The sequence below is a fragment of the Camelus bactrianus genome, chromosome 11 (genome assembly GCF_048773025.1).
Source record: "Camelus bactrianus isolate YW-2024 breed Bactrian camel chromosome 11, ASM4877302v1, whole genome shotgun sequence".
Classification (NCBI taxonomy): Eukaryota; Metazoa; Chordata; class Mammalia; order Artiodactyla; family Camelidae; genus Camelus; species Camelus bactrianus.
This window is the reverse complement of record NC_133549.1, coordinates 49,361,596-49,386,881: the sequence shown is the minus strand read 5'-3', so window position 1 is coordinate 49,386,881 and position 25,286 is coordinate 49,361,596. Positions and strand designations below refer to the sequence as shown.

The 25,286-nt window shown below is 33.8% G+C and overlaps 1 protein-coding gene across 6 annotated transcripts in view; it reads left to right on the top strand.

Annotated features, from left to right (window-relative positions):
* KIF20B (kinesin family member 20B) overlaps positions 1 to 24,283 on the top strand; it is a 67,602-nt gene extending 43,319 nt beyond the window's left edge. Inside the window, exons 23-34 of one of the 6 annotated variants that reach the window (XM_045507557.2) lie at positions 831 to 891; positions 6,195 to 6,320; positions 7,015 to 7,142; positions 8,763 to 8,918; positions 12,520 to 12,696; positions 14,575 to 14,685; positions 16,087 to 16,284; positions 17,095 to 17,163; positions 18,843 to 18,944; positions 19,324 to 19,474; positions 22,732 to 22,874; positions 24,002 to 24,282. In XM_045507557.2, the coding sequence (XP_045363513.2) occupies positions 831 to 891; positions 6,195 to 6,320; positions 7,015 to 7,142; positions 8,763 to 8,918; positions 12,520 to 12,696; positions 14,575 to 14,685; positions 16,087 to 16,284; positions 17,095 to 17,163; positions 18,843 to 18,944; positions 19,324 to 19,474; positions 22,732 to 22,874; positions 24,002 to 24,079 (1,500 nt within the window). In that variant the 3' untranslated portion in view covers positions 24,080 to 24,282. Of the gene's footprint in view, positions 1 to 830; positions 892 to 6,194; positions 6,321 to 7,014; positions 7,143 to 8,762; positions 8,919 to 12,519; positions 12,697 to 14,574; positions 14,686 to 16,086; positions 16,285 to 17,094; positions 17,164 to 18,842; positions 18,945 to 19,323; positions 19,475 to 22,731; positions 22,875 to 24,001 lie in introns of all 6 variants that reach the window. The other 5 variants (XM_045507559.2, XM_045507558.2, XM_010971232.3 and 2 more) reach the window with 5 other exon arrangements.
* Positions 24,284 to 25,286: the final 1,003 nt, after the last annotated feature.

The following is a 25,286-nucleotide window of genomic DNA, read 5'->3' as shown; positions in this document are numbered from 1 at the left end:
AGAATCCCTTTATAAATGGTTATATTTTGCTTGACATCAATTAAATGGATAAGACAATAATTTAAAAATTGAACTTGTTGTATTTGCTTGTTTGCTTTTAAATGAAGGAAACTAATGAATATTTAGATGTAAATACATCTAAATATTATATTCAGCTTTTGACTGAATATAATTCTAATAAAGCAGTCAATACTTTCATAATAGGATTTAGAGATTTCCAGGTTCTATAATGATTATTCTAAAACTTATAATATGAGAAGATAGTGCTGAAATTAGATGAGAGAGGGAGTGAAGTTTGGGTTACATGACAGGTTAAAACTGGAACTGAAGGATTTCAAGTGCCCATACATTTATCTTGCAAGTTTTTCAAACCTCCCAGCTACTTTCTACATAAAGGGCATGTGGGAGCCCTATTTTTCCTGCATTTTGAATTTACTGAAAGGGAATTTGTTTATGGTTTTTTTTTTCCTCCTACATTAAATACACAGTAAACTTCCATTTCCCCTGTTTATGCTTTTTGTGATGTGTGAAAAAAACATACATGCTAGCTTAAAAGGTTGAGTAAAGAAAATGATTTGGCATTTTTCATTCTCATTAATACCACTTAATAAAGGTATAAAGTTTTGGGGGTTTTGTTTTTGTTTTTCTTATTATCACTCTCACCCTGCCCTTTTCTCCAAGGTGAAACTGAAGAGATTGAGACTAGTAGTCAGCCTTATAGGAGATAGATTCCAAATTTAATATTAACCCCCATTTTCAAGCCCCACTATTAAATATCGGGGCATAGTTAAGTTACAATTGCATTTAATTCGTATTCTTTCATTTCACAGGAGCAGTTAAGTGATCGAAAAGTGGAAGAAGCTATACAACAATATGAGAGAGTGTGCAAAGGTCAGAAACAAACCTCTACTTCCAGTATTAAAATGACTACAAAATAAGTAGTAAGAATAACTACTATTCCTTAGACAATTCTTAAGTGAAATAAGGCCAACAAAGGATGTAACTTCATCAAAAGAGAAAAGTATTGATTTTAAAGAGTAACTTATCAACGTAAAGTTTATTCTTGAAGTAAAACATTAAGAAGTATTCAGTCAAAGCAACATTGGTTTCTAGGTAGTGGCCAGTACGTTGTGAAAAATAAAATCAGTCAAAGTTGTATAGGTCACAGTGAATGGAATGGATTTCTAGACAAAATCATTTAAAGAAAATTCTTCAAGTAAAATAGCTTTAAAAATTTTTTAAATATTTTAAAAAACCATTTAATAATTTAGATTCAAAGTATATCTGCTGAATTTTTTTCTCAAATTGTATTGACAGTTTATTTGAAATATCACAAAATTATCTTTGTAGATGATATATACATATTTCTGTTCATAAAATTACGCAGATTCCTCTCCTTCCCATCACTCACCCCTTCACTTCTTAGTTGTGTGAGTAGTAGACCTGGGCTTTGAACCCATGTCTGTTTCACTCTTAAGTTTCAGACTTTCTTCACTAATTCATGCTATTTGTACTTGGCCAACTAAAGAGGAGGGGTAAGACAACCAGATTATTATTTATTTGGATGACTTGAACATTTAGAGGATTAACTTGAATCAGTAACTTGGATGTGAAAATATCTCTCTGCACACAGTCGTATTTTCTCCTACCCTTTTTAGGCCATTATCCCTTAACATCTCTTATTTCCATAATCTTTTTAGAGTTTCCATTTACTTTGGCTCCTGTGTCATTGTTGGCAGATGTGAATAGTAAGAAACTGTTGCCTAATCTCAAGTTATCTAGGTTTTCTTCCAAGAGTTTTATAGTTTTAGCTCTTATATTTAGGTCTTTGATCCATTTTGTATTAATCCATTTGAGTATAATTTTGTATATTGTGTGAGATAGGTGTCTAACTTGATTCTTTTTCATATGGAGATCCAGTTGTCCCAGCACCATTTGTTAAAAAAGACTGTTCTTTCCCTCATTGCATTGTTTTGCCCCTTTGTTGAAAGTCAGTTGACTATATATGTAAGGGTTTATTTCTGAACTCTCAGTGTGTTTCATTGTTCTGTATGCCACTTCTTAGGCTAGCACCACACTGTCTTGTTTCTTACCTTTTAAGTAAGTTTTGAAATTGGGAAGTGTGAATGTTCCCACATTCTTTCTTCTTTTGCAGGATTCTTTTGGCTATTTTAAATCTCTTGCATTTCCATGTGAATTTTAGAATCAGCTTGTCAATTTTTGCAAAAAAGCCAGTTGGAATTTTAATAGGGGTTGTGTTAATTTTGAGGATCTATTTGGGGAAATTGCTAACCTAACAATATTAGTCATGGATGCAGGAGATCTTTTCATTTATTTAGGCCTTCTATAATTCCTTTTAGTGATGTTTAGTTTTCAGTGTGTAAGTTTTACACATCTTTTGTTAAATTTATTTCTAAATATTTTGTTGTTTGTAATACTATTGACAATGGAATTCTTTCCCTAATACCATTTTTGGATTGTTTTTTGCTATTGTATATAAAATATAATTGATTTAATCATACTCATTTTGTATCTTGCTACTTTGCTGAAATGGCAAGAGAGTCTCTGTGCACACATGTGAATATATTTGTATAGGAAATTCCTAGCAGTGTAGTTGTTGGCCCAAATGATGTATATTTAAAATTTTTATGACTATTGCTAACTGCTTCCCAAAGTGGGTATACTAGTTTGTATTTTCAGTGATAATGTGTAGAGTGCCCATTTCCCCACATTTTTGCCAGTATTAAGTATTATCAAACTTTAAACTTATTGCCAGTGTGGTAAGTGAAACATGGTATTCCCCATGATTTGAAGCTTTCATACTTGTTTTATGTATACCTGATATACTGGTATTCTAAAGTAAATTTGAGCTGTCACTAAGTGAGTATTTCTAATCCAGAGTTTTACAGGACATTTATGTGTCATTTCTTTCCTTAGTTTGTGTGGTGTCCCTTTTTCTCCTCCCTACCTGTTCTCAAATGTTATGCTTAAGCCTTTTCTCCTTGAAACCTGATGTAGCTTTCAGTGATCCTCTTCCCTGAATGTTAAGCATTTAATTACTTGTTCATTTGACAGGCATTTATTTAGCTACAATAGTTCATAGCTACCTTTAGATAACTTTGATATGCTATCTCGTAACTGTTTTTATGTTGCTTTATTTTCTATTTTGCTGCATATTTCTGGATTCTTCCCTGAAATAAAATGTAAATTATTGGAGGCAGTGACTGATATGATAGTTCTCTTTTTTCCTTTACTGCTCCTACCTTTCAAATAATAGGTATTTAGACAGTGAAGTTATCATCGTTGTCCTGGGACTTTACTGATTAATAACCAGATACTTAAACTCCTTTCAAGCCCTCTAGTTTAGAGCAAAAAGTAGGGTGTAAGAGGAATGAATTATTTGAATACAATTATAATTGATTATATAATCTGAATATATTTACAAATCATGCTTTTTGAAAGAAAGACTTTTAGATAGTAATACCAGTACTCCTTTAATCCTAAGGAGGAATTCTGTTTTATTAGCTCCCCTGCAGCTTACATCAAAGGACAGAAGTACTGAAAATTACTCAAAATTTTTCTTACTGTTTTAAGCGTGCTTTATATTTAGAATTTTAAGGGAGCCATCTTTTGAGATTTGTGTCATTTTTAATGTCATTTTTAGTGACCTGAGTTTGAGCTATGCATTTAAAGATTCATCACCTCTGACATGAGCAGTCATTTTGGTAAGAGGTGTCTGAAGTGAGCCCTGATACTATGTGTCTGTCACCAGAGACAGTAAACCAGTTTTTCCTCCTTTCTGTATCAGGCAGAATTAGAATAGATTTGTTTATAAACCATTACTTCAATCACTTTTAAAGGGCCAGAAGCAATTTTGGTAAGGCTATAATAATAGCACAGTTATTCCTGAGGAGTTGGTTTTAAAAACACTAGAAGTAAATATTTGGCTTTGAACTTTTTTCAAAAATAATTGCGATTAAAAAAAATAAGTTTAGGCTTGAGAATTTTTTGTTTTTAGGAGGTAAAGATTTTAGTTTGGTTTGAGAATATTAACGCTAAAAGTAAGTGTTTTGACAAAAAATATTTTTTCTAAATCCTAAGATTTGTGTTTATTAGTACAGACATACCTTGGAGACATTGCGGATTTGGTTCCAAACTACCACAGTAAAGCAAAGATCACAGTAAAGCAAGTCACACAAATTATTTTGGTTTTCCAGTGCATAGAAAAGTTATGTTTACACTATTTTGTAGTCTGTTAAGCGTGCAACAGTATGATGTCTAAAAATACGATGTTCACACCTAATTGAAAAATACTTCATTGCTAAAAAAATGCTCACCATCGTCTGAACCTTTAGAGAGTTGTCATCTTTTTGCTGGTAGAGGGTCTTGCCTTGATGTTGATGGCTGCTGACTGCTGAATGATCAGGGTGGTAGTTACTGGGGTAAATACCCAGTTAGTCAAGTTAAGTTAGTTAAGTTAGAAGGGTGGGACGGCTGTGGCAATTTCTTCAAGGAAGACAACAAGGAAATTTGCCACATCACTTGACTCTTCCTTTCACGAACAATTTCTCTGTGGCATACAATGTTGTTTGATAGCATTTTACCCATAGTAGAATTGGAGTCAGTCTTCTCAGACTCTGCCACTGCTTTATCAACTGAGTTTACGTAATATTCTAAATCCTTTGTTAACATTTCAACAGTCTTCATAGCGCCTTCACTAGGAGTGGATTCCGTTTCAAGAAACCACTTTCTTTGCTCATCTGTAAGAAGCAACTCCTCATCGTTCAAGTTTGATCATGAGATTGCAGCAATCCAGTCACATCTTCTAGATAACTTCCTACAGCTTCTGTACCAGGACTTCCTGCTTCACCTTGCACTTTTATGTTATGGAGACAGATTCCTTCTTTAAGCCTCATGAACCAACCTCTTCTAGCTGGAAACTTTTCTTTTGCAGCCTCCTCACCTCTCTCAGCCTGCATAGAGTTGGAGGGAATTAGGGCCTTGCTCTAGATTAAGCCATAGCTCAAGGGAATGTTGTGATTGGTTTTGATCTTCCATCCAGGTCACTGAAACTTTCTCCATATCCGTAGTAAGATTGTTTAGCTTTCTTACTGTTTGACTGTTCACTGGAGTAGCATTTTTAAATTTCTTCAAGGACTTTACTTTGCATTCACCACTTGGCTGTTTGGTGCAAGAGGCCTAGGTTTCGGCCTGTCTCAGCTTTTGACATGCCTTCCCTGCTAAGCTTAACCATTTCATATCTAGCTTTTGATTTAAAGTGAGAGACGTGCAACTCTTCCCTTCACTTGAACACTTAGAGGCCACTGTAGGGTTATTAACTGACCAAATCTCAATATTGTTGTGTCTTAGGGAATAGGGAGGCCCAAGGAGAGGGAGAGAGAGAGGGGAACAGCCAGACATTGGAGCAGTCACAGCACACACAATGTTTATGGATTAAGCTTGCTGTCTTATGTGGGTATAGTTTGTGTAACATCAGCAGGGAGGGCATAACTCAGTGGTAGAGTGTGTGCTTAGCATGCACAAGGTCCTGAGTTCAGTCTCCAGTACCTCCATTAAAAATAAACAAATAAAACCCGAATCCTTCTCCCCCCCAAATAAATAAATAATTTAAAATTTTCAATTAAAAAAAATCAAAGATCAGTGATCATAGATCACCATAACAAATGTAACAATAATGAAAATGTGTGAAATATTGCGAGAATTACTAAAATGTGATGGAGGCAGGAAGTGAGCAGATGCTGTTGGAAAAATGCGCTAATAGACTTCCTTATGCAAGATTGCTGCAAAACTTCAGTTTGTAAAAAATAAACAATGTATGAGAAGCACAGTTAAATGAAGTGCAGTAAAATAATAGTTTTATTATTTTATCAATAGTTTAATTGTATAGAAAATTGTTAATTTTATCTGAAAAAATTCCTTTTCCATCCATTTATTCTTGCCGTCATCCAAGCATCCATCTGTATATCAGTTTCTTATTGGGTGCTTCACATATGCCGGTACCGTTTTAGGCTCTGAAAATATAGCAGTGAAGAAGACAAAGTGTTCATCTTTCTGGAACTCATCTTCTATTATGGTTAATAAAACTGTATTTTAATTTTAGAAGAACTCAAGAAAAAAATAGAATCTAGATGTCTATGTTAGTAATTTCTAAAATGTTCTTTCCAAATTTTTAGATTTAAATGTTAAAGAGAAAATAATTGAAGACATGCGAATGACTCTGGAAGAACAAGAACAAACTCAGGTAGAACAAGATCAAGTGCTTGAGGCAAAGTTAGAGGAAGCAGCAAGGCTGGCCACAGGTACAGCAAGATTACTTAAATATCTCAAGATGCACTCTTCCATTTTCTTTATTTTCCTAGATTTCCTTCCTTCTTAAAATAGTTTAGTGTTTATAATAATTCATAGTGAAAAAGTATTTGGTGTGTTTTTGGAATATCCCGTCACTTGTCATTTTCCATTGTGATGAAAATTGTTTTATCTAAGTAAAATTGTATGTAAATAAGGAAGGAATAAGGACACTGATAATAACTGGGCGATGACCTGTTGCAGTGTTCCGCAGATGTTAAGAATAAATTTTCAACTTAATTTCACATCTGCGCACCATTTGATGTCATCTTGTATGTTTATCTCAATAAATACTCTGATTCTATCCTTCAGAATACCATCAGTGGGGGTTTTTGCCCCCTTTTTTGTTTTTGATTTTGGTTTTTAATTTATTTATTCATTTATTTGTTTTGAGAACGTGAAGTTTCCTGTTTATTGGCATGCATTTATACTATATACTTTGAACACTATGCAGTGGGTTATTGAGAAGTTTTTTAAGTTCTTTAAGAATTTGATAATCTCTTAGAACAGTCTCAGTTCTGTCTTGGTCTGTGTACTTCTGTTTCTGGTCTCTGCTGATTCCTGATCTATATCTCATGCTGCATATATCTCTACTTGGTATAACTTTTGTATGTGCTTTTTAAAATAATTTTTATGTTTTCAAATCAGAATTGGAAAAATGGAAGGAAAAATGCAAAGATCTGGAAACCAAAAGCAATCAGAGTTTAAATAAAGAACTTGAGGATAACACAGATGTACTTAATACAAAGCTTAGTAAGCTTCAAGATGAGTTACAGGTATGGTTTTTACCTATGTATGTATATGTATCTATATGTTATATTTCTCATAAGAGAAGAGTTTAGTAAGTATTTTATAATTAATTTAGATATAGGTAAAGCGATACTGGGGAAATGTTAATAAATATAATTTTTCAGTACACATTAAAATGAAATGGGGAAGAAATTCCCAAAGTACAAATTACTAAGCGCCAATGAAAATGCAGTGGGCCTTCAGTTTTGCACTTTACACATTTAATTCTAAAATTGCCACTTTTTATGTCTTTATATCTCTTTTGCTACTCCTTAAATTTTCTAATTCATCAAATACTGTTGTGGAGAAGATGACTGTTAGGAAAATTATTTTGATTATTGTAAATTTAGTTATTAATTTGGTAAAGAATAGAATTGTATATCTGAATACTGGAATACATTTGAAACCATACTGCTACATAGAAGATATTCTGTTTTGTGTTTGTATTTGCCCCCATGTTCAGCTTTCACATACTATGTATGTGAAAGGCAACAGCATATGGAGGAAATAGCTTTTTAATGGGATTTAACGAATACTATGTAAAGTTTTGTACATTTTATTAGAAGTTGTATTCATAATTGTAGTTTTGAGATTGAAGAAAACATGATTTTGAAAAGTTGACTGCATCTAAATTATTCTCTTAAATTCAGGCTGTATATAATCAGATACTGAACAACAAAAAAATCAGTTACTTTCTTTTGTAACTGTTAATTATGTACTTTGGAATTTACCCTCTCCATTGTCAAAACCCAAAAGCAACTGGAACAGAGTAAATACTCTATTAGTTATGAAAAAAAAAATACATTAACTACATTGAGAATGTTCACATTAAGGACATTGTATAACATGTAGTATGTTTTACATTGTTCTCAAATGATGTGATCACATATCTTAGATAATAAACTTTGTAATCCTGGAATGGACTTGCCATAATTTATCAAGTACAGTGGGTTTAGAAGTTTATAAAACAGTGGGATTTTTAATTATATAGTTTTTAATGTAGTAGTATTGTTTTTGTTAGAAATGAATTTTTATTTGAATTTTGAATGTATAAATTAGATGTTTTTGAACCTAAAGAATCCATGCAAGCCTCTTTGAACTTTACCTATGAACTGTATTCTCTGTCTAGCTGTTCCCAATGTTCCTTAAATTAATAAATGTTTGTCCTGTTGCACAAGTTACTCTTTATTTGGCATCCTGTGTACCCAGGAAAATTTTATTTTTGTAACCATGCAATTAGAAATAACCACCATAAGTTAATTTCTTTTTTTTAATCTGGCATTTAAGAAGGCTTGGTTCTCTGTAACTCTTTCAGAAATTTAAATTATTTCTTCTTAAGCTCACTGATGAAGGAAAGCCCTTAAATGGACTTTATAGCAAAATTAAGTTTATAGATGAAATACTGTTTAGAAAAGCAAACCAGCAGTGTTCTTTGCATAATCTGAAATAAACTCTAATCTTGTCACTTATTTAAGGAAAAACACTTAGTTTTAAGTTTTTGAAAAGTTGAAGTGAAAAATGATGGATTATATGGAATGTTAAAAGTACAAATTTATAAACTGCATTTTTAGCATGTGATAGTTAACTTGTGCTATTTATACATTTAGGAATCTGAACAGAAATATAAAGCTGATAGAAAAAAATGGTTAGAAGAAAAAATGATGCTTATCACTCAAGCAAAAGAGTCCGAGAATTTACGGAACAGAGAAATGAAAAAATATGCTGAAGACAGAGAGCATTGTTTGAAGCAACAAAATGAAATGGTTGGTAAAATTTATACTTTATCTTCAGTGTATTTCGCCTGCTTTGTTTAGTTTGTTAAATTTTCCCCTGAGATCCTTAGGTTCTTATCAGTGTCTGTATGGTTGCCTGTTTTTCTTTTTATTTTTTTAACGGCAGTTTGTCTATTTGTAAGATGACTTTTCTATCCCAATTTATCTTGAAGTTCATTTAATGTTCTTATTTAAACTTTTCAGTCCATTTAGCAAGTTGGGAAAATAACTGATTACATCTCAGTATCTAGATTTAGAACTTAAAAATCTCTTCCTTTTGACCACAGGGTTATCCCTACTAGATTGTAAAAATTTGCATTTTGAACTTTAGATTCTACTAACATGGTGTTATATTTTACCTCGTAAGCTGATTTTATCAGGACTTTTTTTTTTTAAGTCAACTAAGTATTTCTTAGAAGACCATACATAGAATAACTTCTAGTTTTACATTGACTAGCTATGGTTCTTAAGCGATTCTATCTTAGCGTGTTTTTTTCCTCCTATTTAAATCAACATCTTAGTCTGTTTGGCACCCAGTATTGCTAATCAGAAAAAAGAAGTTAAAAGTCATCACTGATCCTAGGAAAGCTATTACCTAATAGATTAACATTATTTTTAAATGAAAAATTAGTTCTCTGTTTACAGTAATAGTAACTTAGCAGTGTCACATTGTCATCTGTTGGCATTTCCAAATTTGTTTATAACAGAATGTTACTAGTATCAGCTACACTTTCCTGTGCAAACAGGAATGTTAACTTTCAATATGTTAAGGATGATTTTCCCACTGATTTTTAAAAATATTGTTATCTTGTTATTTTGAAGTAATTTTATTTCCAATAAAGTTGCCAAACTAGTACAGAGAGTTTCTATATACTAATCACCCAACTTCTGATGTTAGATCTTACATAAGAACAATACAATGATTAACATCAAGAAAAAATATTACTGTAGTACTGTTAGCTAAATTACAGACCTTATTAGAATTTCACCAATTTTCCCACTGTCTTTTTTTCTGGATCTAGGATCTAATCTAGTATACTACCATTTCATTTAGTTGTCATGTTCCCTTAGAGACTTGACTCTCTTTGTTACATGACAAATTATGTGAGACTAATACTTGTCATTACTACAGCACCGAGATGGCAGTATATTTCATTTCATGTGCCAGTTGCACATGATTGCAGGTACCTTCAGGAAGTGTTGGGCTGAGCAGGATCGTGATGCTGCATCTGTCTTAACAGGAGAGGTTGCTGCTGGTTCTGTTTCTGTCCCACAGCCCACATCCACCCTTCCTGGACAGTAGTAGGAGGCAAGAAGTGAAACCAAAGCTGTTGGCTGTCATAGTTACTCCAGCTCTAAACCAGGAATGGGCCTATTTTTTTTTCCTAGTCAGTGGTCCCTGTGGCAGCTATGCCTGCAAGTAAACCTACTTTGAGTTTTTAATCTAGCTAGCTTTCTCCTTTCTCCCATATGTTTCTTTACAGTCATACCTAAGATATATGTTAATGCCATATTTAAGAAATAAATTGATGTTTAAAGCTTTTTAAATTATAACCTATAACACAGTAAACAAAGCAAACATGTAGTTCAGTGAATTACTGTAAAGTCAAGCACCCACTTAACTGTCAGTTTAAGAAATAGAACAGTATCAGTATCTAGAGACCCCCTCTTCTCAATGGTAATAACTATTCTGTTTTTTAATGTTAAACTTTAATTTTGTGCATTTTTGAATTTTAAATAAATGAAAATTTTTAGAATGCATTTCTTTGTGCCTGGCTTCCTTCACGCGGTATTATGTTTGTGAGAATCATCTGTGCTGTTGTATGTAGCTGGAGTAAGTTTGTTTTCACTGCTGAGTATTTCAGTGATAAGTATACCACAGTCTGTTCAGTTTAAAGGTGAAGACATGTAGATTTTTTTTCTATTTGGGGCTGTTATGAGTAAATTCTTGTAGAAACATTTTTATACATTTCCCTTAGTGCCCATGGGCATGCTTTTCTGTTGCACAGCCAAGAATAAAATTGCTAGTTGACAAAGATATACATATTTGGAACTGTAGTAGAATGCCAAACTGATTTTCAAAATAGTTGTACTCATTTATATAACTCATTCAGTTAGTACTGATGGATGCTTTGTTTACTGGCTCTGCCTATGTAAGTCCCCTTGCTTATTTACTGTTGAACTGTCTATCTTTTTTCTTGCTGATTTATAGGACGAGTTCCTTATACTTTCTGGATAGCAGCCCTTTTTCCTCTAATGTGTTGCAGTTACCCTTTTTCAATCGCTAGTTTACCTTTTCACTCTCTTGTTGCCTTTTTATGAACAGAAATTCTTAAACTTATTTTAATTCATTTTCCCAGTCTTTTCCTTTATGGACCTCAAGGACATGAAGATGTTCTGTTATTCCCCAAAGGTTTGGGGTTTTTGCCTTTCATATTTAGACCCTAGAATTGATTTTTGTGGTGGAGTGAGATGGGGTAAAGGCTGCTGCTGCTGCTGCTGCTGTTCTAAATGTGGATTCCCAGTCGGCTTGGTAGTGCTTTCGGAAAAAACTGTTTCTTTCTCATTGTTCTGCCACTTTTGTCATAAATCAGTTGTCCAAGGGTTTGTATGTGGTATGAGATTATGATTAAGGTTTTTTCTTTTTTTTTCCATTTGGCTACTCAGTTGTTCCATCACCCATTGTTAGAAAAACTGTCCTTTCCTCCTTTGAATTTCTTTGGTATTTTGTCAGTAGGCCATACATTTGTGGACCCTCTCCTCCATTCCTCTAATCTCTGTCTGTCCTTTAATCAATATGACACTGTCTTGATAATTATTATAGAAGGCTTGAAATGACATAGTGTGATTGCTCCTACTTGTTCTTCATTTTCAGAATAATTTTGACTATCCTTTATCATTTGCGTTTTCATATAACTTTTAGTCAGCTTTTTCATTTCTGTGCACGTGCACACACTCACGTGCATGTATAAGCCTGCCTAGATTTTGACTGAAATTGCTTTGATTCTATGGATCTGTGAGGAGAACTGACATCTTTACAATATTGAATCTTTTGATCCTTAACACAGATTCTCTCCCCATTTATTTAAGTGTTCTTTAATTTCTTTCAGTAATGTTTTGTAGTTTGTCATGTTTAGGTCTTGCACTGACTTTCTTTAATTTACCACTGCTTCATGATTTTTGAAACCAGTGAAAATGGTATTTTAAATTTTCATTTCTCTATTGTTTGTTGCTATTAGTGGTTTTTTTAAATTTGCTTTTCTGTAATTTAACCCTCTTATTTCCCAAATATTGGGGGAGATGCTAGAATTAGTCTAAAGACTATAATTTTTTATTGAAAGAAGTACTCAATAAGCTGTTTTTTGGAATGAGGTGGGATAGGATAAATATGAATTTGGACATTTAAGATATATGAAGGTATTATGTATTTTGTTTTACCAGTAAATGCTTCATCTAGACCTGATTACATAATTTGTTATGTATCTAGTTCACAGTTGTATTTGTTGTGTTACTTATAATAAAAATTGCAACAAATTCTTAGATTCATAATGTTTCAAGGTTTACTTTAACATTTTCTCTATTTTCCGTTCAGGAAATACTTAAAGCACAGTTGGCTGAGAAGGATGGTAACCTCCAGCAGTGGCGGGAAGAACGGGACCAGCTGGTTGCAGCTTTAGAAATACAGCTGAAAGCCCTGATCTCCAGCAACACGCAGAAGGACGCTGAGATTGAACAACTGAGAAAGGTCACACCAGAGGCTTCTGAAACAGTCAGTAGAATCTTGTTCTTTCTATGCCTTTTTTAATTAAGCATAGGAATTTTTCAAAATTATTTAATTAACTTTTTGGGTTTTTTTTTTTTTTGAGGTATAGTTTACAATGTTGTGTCAGTTTCTGATGTCTAGCACAATTCTTCAGTCATAGTTTTTTGGGGTTTTTTTTATGTCTAGTGTTTTTTCTTTTTTTAATAACATCACTTTATTTATTTATTTATTTATTTTGGTTGGAGGAGATTCGGTTCATTTATTTTTTAAATGAAGGTACTAGGGACCTCGTGTATGCTATGCATGCACTCTACCACTGAGCTACACCCTCCCCCCTGAGTAACTCTTAAAGAATAAAAAAGTAAGTTTCAATAGATCAGTGGGGAATCAGAGTTTGAAAGATTATTTGGACATTTGTCATGAATTTTGAGTTTTCAGAGTTTATCATTATGATTGACTCATCAGTGACTCAAGAATAGCACTTTCTCCAATATTTTGGTCATCTCTCTCAGGTAGAGTAATTAGAAAATAAACAACTTATGATTTAGTCCCTAATCTACCTTTAAAATGTAGAAATGTGATTCAGCTTGAACTCTTGGTAATATTTAAATATTTGAGCCCATCCTGAATTTGCAGTAAAAATACAAATTATTTTTGGAAATAAGCACAGTGGTGAGGGAATGTGTCATTCAGGAGTTACTTTCGTAATATACTGGGGCTCAGACCCCTGGCTGAAGAAAGTATTTGCATTTCTCATACTTCGCAGATGAATTGAATCAGGGTACATCTGAAGCTAGTCTTTTCAGAGTAAATGATCTGCACTTAAAAATCTGCTGTTCTAAAGCCTTCAGACAGTAGGAAAATAAATGTTTATATGTGTTTATCTCTTACATCAAAAGACTTTATGATTCTGAGAGAAAGACCGTCTCCTTAAAAAGATATATTAGCATGTGGTATAAATTGCGCAGAATACAAAGTTAGAAAACCTAGGTATCAGCTGCTGTCATTGTGGTTTGGGGAGTTTTGGGGAAAATTACTTAACATTTCCAAACTTTAAAACAGAGATGATGATGTCTTCCTAATAAAATTGTGAGAATTAGTTGAGAGTGTTGTAAAACAGTGCAGTTCACAGTGGAAGTCAGTACATGCTAGTTGCTTTCCCCATTATGATTGTAATGGAATCTTTTTCATTTATCAGTAAGGGGTAGGTACATAAGAGGTGTATTTGACTTCTGATTTTGATGGTAGCAATAAGAAGGTCCACATTGGAATTTCTCAAGTTTAAAAATGTAATCCTATATTTCTTTACAGACCTGTTAAGTAAGGTTTAGGAATAGAACATACCCTATGACCGAGAAAGTAGAATGAAGAAAGTGCAGCAAGGAAAGATTTAGCTATCAGCGTGGTCTTTTCTGGTCTAACACTATAGTTGCATTCCTCAGACACCTCTAGTTTTTCAAAATTGTGTTAACGTGATTGTTGGAGTCAAGGTCCAACTTAGGACAGACATTGGTCATGTCATTTGACATCTCTAGGTCTCTATTTCCTCCTCTGGGAAGTAGGACTAATGATTCTTGCCAAATCTAACTCAGAGTTGTAGTGAAAGTCAAGTGACAGAATGTAGGTAAAACACCTTGGAAGTTGAAAGTAATCTTCAAATTTCTCTTTACATCAGACTCAGAGGAGGCTGGAAAGTTGCCTAATCCTTCCTAAGTCTCTGAGGATGAAAGAGAGGAAGGAGGAGAGTTTGGTGGTCGTTGAAGAAGTCTTTAATTAATTCCACAGCTTAATGCACCCAAATCTTGATTTTGTATTCTTTAGATGAAGTGTTTTAATGTATTTTCAGTTACGATGGCTTGCTGCTTTAATATTTCCTTACTTTAGGGAAAACAAACCATGGATTTCCAGCCCAGACGTGTGAGTTCAGTGGATCCTGACAGGGTTGAAACTGAACCTCAGTCAACAGGGTTTGAAATTTCCAGAGATGAAGTAGAGGTGGGTATTGGATAACATAGCCCAGTTTTTAACGCAGTGACCATTAATTTCTAAATAACACCTGCAAGTATAATTTAATCAGTTGTTGTAGGTACCTTGCTTTACAATTAGTTGTGTGTGCTCTTGGCTATGGGAAGGAAAACTAATGGCTTTTTAGGAGAGGTGAAATTCTTTTGGAGAAATTTGATCCCCAAATGATACTACTCTCAAAGTGATACTGATCTCAAACAGATCTTTTAATATATACAAATTTGGTGGTCAGAAATAGAAAATCCCACAAAAGATAAAATATGAATGACTATTTGGAGGTCATTATAAGAAGTCCTTTAATAAGCATTCTATTAAATAGTATTGTTTTGGAAATTTTATCCATTTTCAAGTGTCACCAAATCTCAATAACTCATAATGAGTTTCCTTAATTTGTAATGACTCACATTGGATAACATAGAGTTTCTCAGATTGCATACAAAATGGATAAAAACTCTATGTCACTTTTTGAAAATAGAATTACCATTTAAAAATTTACTTAAAAAACACATTTATTGGGCATGGTCAGTGTTGGGAATCTTGCTAGGCACCGAGGATGAAGACATAAATAAGAAATGATTGCCATTCTCAAGGAGTAAGGAATCTGATAAGACAGGTGTGTAAATGACTACCTCATTTGACCTTATGGACTAAGTGTTAGGAAGAGGGTGCTAAGAAGGAACACTGACTGAGGAGGATACGATGAATTTTGCCTGAGTGGCTGTGGACGTGGATTAGAGAAGGTGACATTGTACTGGGTCTTAAAGGTGAATAGAAGTTTACCAAGCAGAGAATGGGAAAAGAAGGGCATTTTAATCTGGGGGAATAACACAAGTCATTCCTTACAGAGCTTCTTATAATCAAACCTCAGAAGAATCATGATGTCACTTGTACCACATGCTGTTGGTCATGGACGTCATTAAGGCCAGCCCAGGTTCAAGAGAGGGGAATGAGACTCTGTCTCTCAGTGGCAAGAATAATAAAGAATTTGCAGCAAACTTTAGTTAACTGTAACTAGGGTGCTTATTAAAAATCTAGATGCTTTCATTGGAGATATCTGATTTAGCAGGTTTGTAGTAGGGTCCAAGAATCTTCTAAACAGTTTCTCTAGGTAGTTCTTATGATCACACAGGTTTGGGAAATAATGGATCTCTAAGTTTCTCTCAATTTTAACATACCATGTAGAAACCTTGAGAAAAGTAGGTGATAACTCAATCTTTCTGTCCTTGCTGTGGTGAATTTGACCCAGAAAACTTTTCATCTTTCCCAATTCATTCTCTTTAATAGGTATTGAGAGAGGTAATTTTTGGCAATTTAGAAAATCATATTCTGCAAATAAGATTTGTTTTCCCTTTTAATTCAATTCTGTTGCAGGATGGATCTGTAGTCATTGACTCTTGTGAAGTGTCAACAGAAAATAATCAGACTTCACGATTTCCAAAACCCGAGTTAGAGATTCAGTTTACACCTTTACAACCAAACAAAATGTCAGTGAAACACCCGGGTTGTACCTCACCAGTGATGGTTAAGATTCCCAAGGCCCGGAAGAGGAAGAGTAATGAAATGGAGGAAGTAAGTACTGTTAACTATTAATAGAATTTAACAAGTAAACCTTATTCTTACTAAACTTAGTGATAATATATAGTTAAACTCTTGTTACATTGCTTTCCTGTTCATAAGCACTGCTATTAGAGACCAAAATCATAATTTACAGTCTATTCAATACTCTTTAAGAATATTACTGTGGTGAATAGTCCTCAAACAGAAAACTTATGGATTTTAAAATACGTAGTTTATTCCTTATTTCAGTGAAGCTGTGATAGGTCAAAAGCTGGCAAATTTTATTAGAGAGCTGTTTCAATATACCAGTCCTGTTCAAACTTAGTCACTTTCCCTCCAATGAAAGAGGAAAACAGTTGATAAAGAAATTAGAGAAACTGAAATGGCTAATTAACCTCCTTGAATATAATCTTTGTCTCTTAACTAAAATCTTAGGTTTCTATGGTCATAATAGGTTTAGGAAGAGATTCTTTTTCAGCCAGCCACTGTTAAAATTTGGGTCTCTGTTTAGTGGCAGGCTGAAAACCGTTTTACTTCTTCCTACTGCAGTTTTCTAATTACGGAGTTTCCAAACCTTCTACCATATCCTAGCCACGCAGGTTTGACAAGTCACATAAACTTTCTGATCCTCACTTTCCTCCTTTGGGAAATAAAGGGTTAGATATACTATGTTTAAAATGCTTTGCTTTTGCTCCACATGTGGTAGATACACAGTAAATGGCAGTATTTATTTTAAAAGAGACTGTTTTAAGTTTAAAACTAATTATAAACTCTCTAGCGCAATAACTTTCTCTCCAACTTGTTTTTTTCACTTCTTTAAAGAGTAGTATTTTTGCAAGCTGGTGGAAGAGCAGAAATAGTATTAACCATACTCCTGAGGCTCTCTGTCAGGTAATACATTTGCTAAATGAATACTAGTTAGCATATTTCCTGCTATATGTAGAACACCTTTAGAGATTGTTTTGGAGAGCCTTAGTTAATTTTTATTCTATCTTTATTTAATTTATAGTTAACTTTTATTCTGTATTTAATTTATGTTTAATATATTTTAGATACCATTAAGATACAATTGACCCTTGAACAACAGGAGGGTTAGGTACCAGCCACTGCATAGTGAAAATCTTGTGTACCTTACAGTTGGCCCTCTGTATGTGAGGTTTCTCATCCACGGATTCAACCAACTATGGATCGTGTAGTAACGTGGTATTTACTATTGAAAAAAATCAGTGCATATAAGTAAACTCACGCATTTCAAACCTATGTTGTTCAAGCGTCACCTGTACTAAGTAGTTTAATTTCATCATCATTTATGTTAACATGTTGGCTAACATCTGTGTTGACTTTTCCTTGATTCATTTTTTCCAAGAGAAAAAGAAAAATTTGCTGTGTACTCTGGGTTAAGACACAATTATTTTATTCATTTTACTGTTGGTATATACCCCCCATTTCAGAACAGATACACAGATTGTTGTACATATATCTTGTAGGAACTTAAAAGATTTAACTGATTTTGCTAGCACTTTACTGTCGTAATAAACTGAGGAAAATAATTTACACATTGCTGTGTTCTACTCCCGTGAAGACTCCAAAGAGATCTTTATTGTCGCTACAAATATGGTGGAGTTACAATCTTTCTTCATTTGCTTCCTCTGATTCCCATCTGTCTGTCTTCCCCTTTTGGGAAATTTACTTCTTATGATCCTGATGACTTGACTTTGTAATTTGAATTTTGAGGTTCAGTCATGGTCTTCTCTCTGCTTCTTTTGACTTTCTTTTTCATTTTATGTTTATAATCTTTAGTACAACTAGGATTTGTTCATGTGTAATTCAGTTAATATACTACAAAAGACTTTGTCTTAAGTGAGATTATGTGTGGAAAAATAGAAGATGTCAATGGTATAATAAGGAAGACATCTTAACTTTCACATTTTACTTGTACTTATACCATAGATTTTTATTTGTTTTTGTTTTGTTTTGATTGAACCCAGGACCTCATACATGCTAAGCATGCGCTTTACCACTGAGCTGTCACCCTCCCTTTGTGCTGTATTTTAAAGATGGGGTTCAAAGATGTTACCCTTTTTACTATTTTTCATTTAGCCAATGTAATTTCATTATTATGCAGGTGAAAAGTTTATACCTTTAATCATTTTGCAGTAAAAACATGTATTAAATCAACATGCTATACACTTAAACTTACGTATGTTATATAACAATAATATTTCAGTGAAGATGGGAAAATATACCTTCAAGTCAAGGTCTGTCAACTTCAGCACGATTGACATTTTGGACCAGATACTTCTTTGTGTTGGAGACTATCCTGTACATTTTAGGGGGTTTTAGCAGTATTCCTGGCCTCTACTCACTGGTTGCCAATAAACCCTCCCTTATTCCCAGCAATGACAACCAAAAATATCTCCAGATATTGACAGTGTCCCCTGGTCAGGATTGCCCCCAATTAAGAACCATTTTCTTGTTTTTTGTTTATTTTTATTCCTTTTTTTTCATAGTCTAGAGAGGGAAAAAATATTGTCAAGAAATTAATCAGAGCTGGAAATCATTATTTTTAGGACTTTGTGAAATTTGAAAATAAGAAGAATGCTACACCCAGAACTAATTTGAAGTCCCCTGTTTCTGAGCGTGGAAATTCTTCTGTCAAAGAGGAAAAAAAGGTTTGTCTTTTAAATTTGTCCAAAACTGACCATTTTCATAAATTTATAAAGTAGAAAATGAAAATAAAGATGTCAAATTTGATTAGTAATTATCCAGTTATAACTAATTTATCTTCCATTTCCTGTTCATCAAATCCAGCTCAGAATATAACCTTCAGCATTTAGCCAGGAGCAGGTACCTCTAGATGTTCACTTCTGACTGTGCACTCTGCCTGTCACACTCATTTTGCCACTTTCTGGCCTTTTCATCCCTCTCATGTTTTTAATCCCAAGTTCCCTGCCTGAGAATTCATAACCTGTGTCTGGCTTCTTTAATTCAACTTTAATGTTTCCTTCTAACATTCCTCATCAGCAGTAACAGAAAATGTTTGTTTATTAGGTTTCCACACGTCCATCATCTAAGACAGTTTATTCTTTACGGAGTCAGGCGTCCACAATTAGTATAAACGTGCCCTCTAAGAAAAAAGAAGGAACGCTGCAGAAATTTGGAGACTTCTTACAACATTCTCCAACTATTCTTCAGTCAAAAGGTTTGTAGAATGTTAATTAAATGACCTTTAATGTTAGGTATATGGTACTTTCTAATATCTGACTGGTGTCTTAACTCAACAGTGACTGTTATATTTCAGATAGACGTTGTCCTATGTTAGGTACTGTGAAGGAAACGTGAAAGGATGATATGCCTTGGTGTTCACTATGTAGTGGAAGAGAAAGACCTGTATTTAAGTAATTGATCCAGAGCAGGCTGCTTAACGTAGTTATAGAGATGTAGGCAAAGAACTGTGGTAGTATTGGGGGGAAGAGAGCTGTTTTGTCTGGGGCTATGGGAAGATTTTATAGAAGAGATAGGATTTAACCTCGGAATTGAAATGTTGGAAGATTATACCCTCTAGAGATAATCACTGTTAATATTATGGTATATATTATTCTACCTTTTTTCCTCTGCATAGATAAATATTGCCTGTTTATATATATCAAAAACATATTTCTGTAAATACCTATTGGGTTTAATTGCTTAATGCTTTTTTCTTTATGATGTAAATATATTAATACCTGTATATTAATATATGCTAAGAGATATACTCCCTATACATATATATTTATGTACACATCAAGCAGAGGGAACAGTTAATACAAGCAGAGTATCAGGGAAGTGTAGGGGATGTGCAGGTGGCAATATGTGTCTGGCATGTAGAATGTGGCGAGGGTACTGGGGGGGAAGGGGCTTTTCATGAGATTACCTGAGTGGTAGCATACAATAAATTGGAGACTTGAGGTGGGGAGAATGAGGCAGGGGACAGGTGAACTGAGTCAAATTGGTTGTATAAAAATACTTCCTATAAAAACTTTACATAGAGCTTCCCAAACTTTCTAGGCTCACAGTGCCCTTAGTGTCTCAGTAATTTTTTCCATTGTGTCTGTGTACCCAAAGAAACACCTAATAGTTCGATCCTTTAGTATTTAAGGCCGAACCAACCACTGAAAATTCAGCTTCTGAAAATTCAGGTTGCCAAAATACGGCATCTTCAAAAGGAAGGTAATGTGATATCTTTTTGAAACCGTGAACTACCCTAAGCTATTGAGTGTCACTGTTTACCTCAAAAGTTTAAAATACTCCGAGGCACTCTTGTGAGTTTGCTGCAGCAGTCTTGGTGCACAGTTCGGAAACTTCAGACTTATCAGGCCCATTTGTCTATATTTTTCAAAAAATACCTGTATTTTTTGTATAAGTTTAGAAATAGTTTGTATAAGCATAGAAAATATCTGGAGAGATAAACGGTAAGCTGTTAAATGTCTGAATTTGGAGAAGTGGGACTTGTTGTTTTAGGTTCTTGTGTATTTTATTTAAATTATATTGACCATCACTTATATATAAAAAGGAAATATATTTTCAAGGAAAGGAGGGTACCCACGTGGTAATGACTCTGTTACTTGGTTGTCTCAGCTCCTTAACAATTTCCCTACCCATATACATGGTGTGGATTTTTTGTTTGTTGAACATTTTTCTAGGAATGTAAGGTATCTCTATTTTGGATTGTAACTACCATACATGTCTGTTGTTCACTTGGAGATACAGGGAAAAAAGAAGAAAAGAGATTAGTTCTTAAAATTCTGCTGCTCTGTTAACTACCATTAATCCATTACTCAATGTCTCTGGTCTCCCAGCTTATCCCCTTTGCCTGTCTCCTGGTCAGTACTTGGCGGGCAGAGTGATCTTTTCACAGTGCAGTTGGATTATTTAAACTATAGTTTTTTTGTTTTCTTGTTATCTTTTCCAGTAGAATATAAGCTTTACAAGTGCAAAATGTCTGTCTGGTTTACATCCTTAGCTCTCAGTATAGCGGCTGGCACAGAGCAGTGAAGAGTTTGGAGGCTCCAGGCCAAAATCCTATGTGTGATTTGATTCAGACTGACCACAGGCAATTACAAAGACTACCTATTAGGCCTCATGGGGGAAAGCTGCCCTTCCCCTGTCAGACTTGGTACACAGCCAGTGCATTGCAGTCTCTGCAGCGAGTTAGTCAGGGACTCGAGTCTCCTGCAGGCCATGCTCTTATACACATCTGCATTCCTAGCCTAGGAGCCTTTGTCTGGATGCTCTTCACAGGGAACCTTCAGTAGAGAACTTCCTCAGGTGCCTCTGCTGAAGACCTTCTCTATGATGCGGAAGCAGGGGATCCTTGAAAACACTCCTTTCCAGTCTGACTACCTTTCCATTCCTAGCCCTTCTCCCTTGTCTCCAGCCCCAAGGTCCATAAACCTGCAAGTGCAAGGACCTTTTGTTAGGGCTCACCCCGCAGTGAGATGACCCCCACTTCTGTGCTGACCCACCTGACCTAGACCATGTACTATTCTATGGGGGAGTATGGAAGTGGGGTGGGGTTGGTGCATTCTCAGGATCAGCTTCTTTCCTATTCTATTGCAGTAAGTGGTTAGAGTCTTGACTGCTAACTTTCATTTTGACTTGTTGTCTTAATTAGCTACTCTGACATCTGGCAGCTCAGCTCTCAGGCTCAGCTCAGCCCTTGACAAGTATACCATCAATTCAGCATATTTCCTTAAATGTGGTTTCTTTTTTTTTTTTTTTTTTTTTTTTTAAATACAGTTGATGTCATATGTGTATGGATTTCTATTCAGGAGTTTTCCCAAATGGAAATATGTTGTGTGTTAAAATCAATATGTGTCTGTTAAAAAAAATAAAACAGATGTACAAAGTAAGAAATTTAAAAATTTCTATTCTACTTCCCAGAAGTAATCAACTGTTAACAGTTTACTATGTGTGTGTGTGTGTTTGTGTGCGGGCATGTGTGTTAACTAAAAGTAAAGGGCTCACAATTACACGTTACTTTCACTTGATATTCGTTGTGGACATCTTTACATGTGAGTACTGAACTAGTTCTACTCCCTTATTATTTTTAATGCTGCGTGGTCCACCATATGTGTGTCCTGCTCTTTTCCTTAATGTAGCATAAACCTCTTGCAAGTTATTAAAGACACCTGAGTTTTTACTCTTGTACTGTAACTTACCATACCTTTTCACTATGTTGAACATTACTGAAATGATATTTTATTTATTTGTCTTTTTGTTTTTACTGCTGATCACTATTTCATGTGTTTATTAGGCATTTAATTTTTTTCTTCGTGATTTTTCTGTTAATGTCCTTTCACCATTTATAAATTGCAGTGCTTTTCTTTTTAATACGGTATGTTCTTTCCTTATTAAGGATTTAGAACCTTTGCAGTTAGATTTTTTTTCCAGAATTTAACTAATGTATTTTTTTCATAGCAAAGAAAATAATTGAAACAATGAGCTCTTCAAAGCCCTCAAATGTAGAAGTAAGTAAAGAAAATGTGTCTCGACCAAAACGGGCCAAACGGAAATTATACACAAATGAAATTTCATCTCCTATTGATATATCTGGCCAAGTGGTGAGCTACCATTTCAGTTTTCTTAAAAGTAAAACTCTTCATGTTCTTTTTAGTTCTGAATTATTCATAACTTTGTAAATTTTATAATGGTTTGAATTTTCATTCTGTTCATCAAATTTCTTAAAACATGCTTTAAATGTTACACTTTTGGTATTGGATGTGTTAAATTTGTAGTAATTGGATATAAATGCTGCATTAATGTATACAGGTATCATGTATTTACATTTATAAACTCATCAGGAATTTTAATTCCATCAGTAAAATTATCATTATTTAATAATTCATTTGCTTCTAACATACGTTTTTCTTATTATCTTTATCACAAGATCTGGGCCTAAAGTCTGCCTGGTAAAGGTGTAGAATTGACATTCAGTCGTTTCCTCCCACCTTTCCTTTAAGGCTTCTAGATTCTCTTAAGAAAAGACTGTAGTTTGTCATCCTGGCTCTATGACTCATTCTCCTTACTCAGAACAGGCTGTGCTATTACAGAGAAAGTTCTAATTTTCTATCATGCTTGCATTTGCCTAGTGGATGAAAGTGAAGATAGAAAAGTAATTAAAGGAAAAGCCTTCAATAGGAGGTGGCCAAGAAAAATCAGGGGAGAGACGTTTTGCAACAGTAACTATCAGATGTAAGACACTTAAAGCGAGTGGTTAAGATTAGGGTCAATTAGGACATGCTTTCAGAAGTACTGTTTTCTTGGTCACTTTTCTCCATCTGTCTGATAAGTACGTAATTTTCTCCCCTGGCTGAAATTATTTCTTTTCTTAGTTGCAAAATAATGCTCTTTCTACTTTCTAAGTTATGTACTTGTTACTGCAAAAGATCATTTCTTAAAAGTTATTTGAGGCATTTACCTCCAAAATTTTAGTAATTATTTCAAATTTGAATTCAATACAAAGTGTGAATTATTTTAATTCTATAATTCAGTAGTGTTGAAAGACTCTTATAGAATCTATCACTCTAGGCATGATTTATTGTACAAGATAGTATACCTGCAGTCCAGGAGGACAAAAAAATACTGTAATGTACTAATTATTTCAGTTATTAATAACATGAACATATCTATTAATTATAAATAAGCTTTTATTTTTATTTATAAAAAATTATGAAATTGTTAATTTCAGATTTTGATGGACCATAAAGTGAAGGAAAGCGATCATCAGATTCTCAAACGACGACTTCGAACTAAAACAGCCAAATAAATCACTTATGGAGAATGTTTAAATATAAATTTTATATTCATAATCATTGTAACCTGCATCCTGACTTTTTAAAGATAATTGTATATACTATGATGCATCAAATCCCTTTGTATATACATTGCTATTTTATAATAGTATAATTTTAATTCAATAAAGAAAATAAGTCAACAATAAATTTACTTGTCTATTTTCTAAGAGTTTTTAATACTAGCTTTTCAAACTGTATATATTTTCCTATCATCTCAAGCGTAGAACCAGTGAGGATCTTAGGAAAGATGCTGTTATTTTTGTTTTTCTGTACATGGATGTCATAGATTAGATATTTAGTTTACTTAATATTTAACAGTGTTTTAGGGATTGCTTTTATTGTAAGTACCTGTTAGGAAATATGGATGATTTTACTTATCTGTTTGGAGTATAGCTAAGATTCAGGGAGTAAATGTGTATAGGTCTCCTAGTTGCTAAAATATGTACACACATAATTTAAGACCTCAGGTCTTTAATTAGAATGTCTTTTATTCTTAAATAATTGAATAGAGTTGGCTTTCTGATTTTGCAGGACACAGACAATCAGAGGCATAAAGTTAGAAAAGAAGAGGAGTTATCTAAAGGCCAAAAAATAATACTGATAACCAGAAAAGAGAATTTTAGACCCACAGAGACCTTAGAAAACTGAGACCCATAAAGCTTACTTTCTCAAGATCACAGCGCTAGGGTATAATAAGCTTTGGTTTAAAAAAACACCGACAAGAAGCAAAAAAAAAAAAAAAAAAAAAGCAGAGGCATCAAGAATTATTGCCAACTGGGGCTTTTTAAGAGCACACATTTATACATCTAAAGCCTTTAAGATTTCCTTGGATTTTAGCATTTATTATAATCATGACCCTGAGTCAGGAATATTATCTTTGGTGGCTTGTTTAGGAAACACTTATACCATATTTAGGGACAATTTTCATCAAAATAGTTAATTTAAAGTTAACCTCTTTAAGCACAAAAATATTTTTATGATGCTACATGATTTCATTGTGCTAAAAATATATACAAAATTGGTCCTCATTATTCACAGATTCCATATTTGCAAATATACTTATTTGTTAAAATTTGTTATCCAAAATCAGTACCTAGGCACTTTTGTAGTCATTTTTAGACCTGCACAGAGTGGCAAAAAATTTGAGTCACTCAACATATTTGTTCCCAGCTAAGGTTG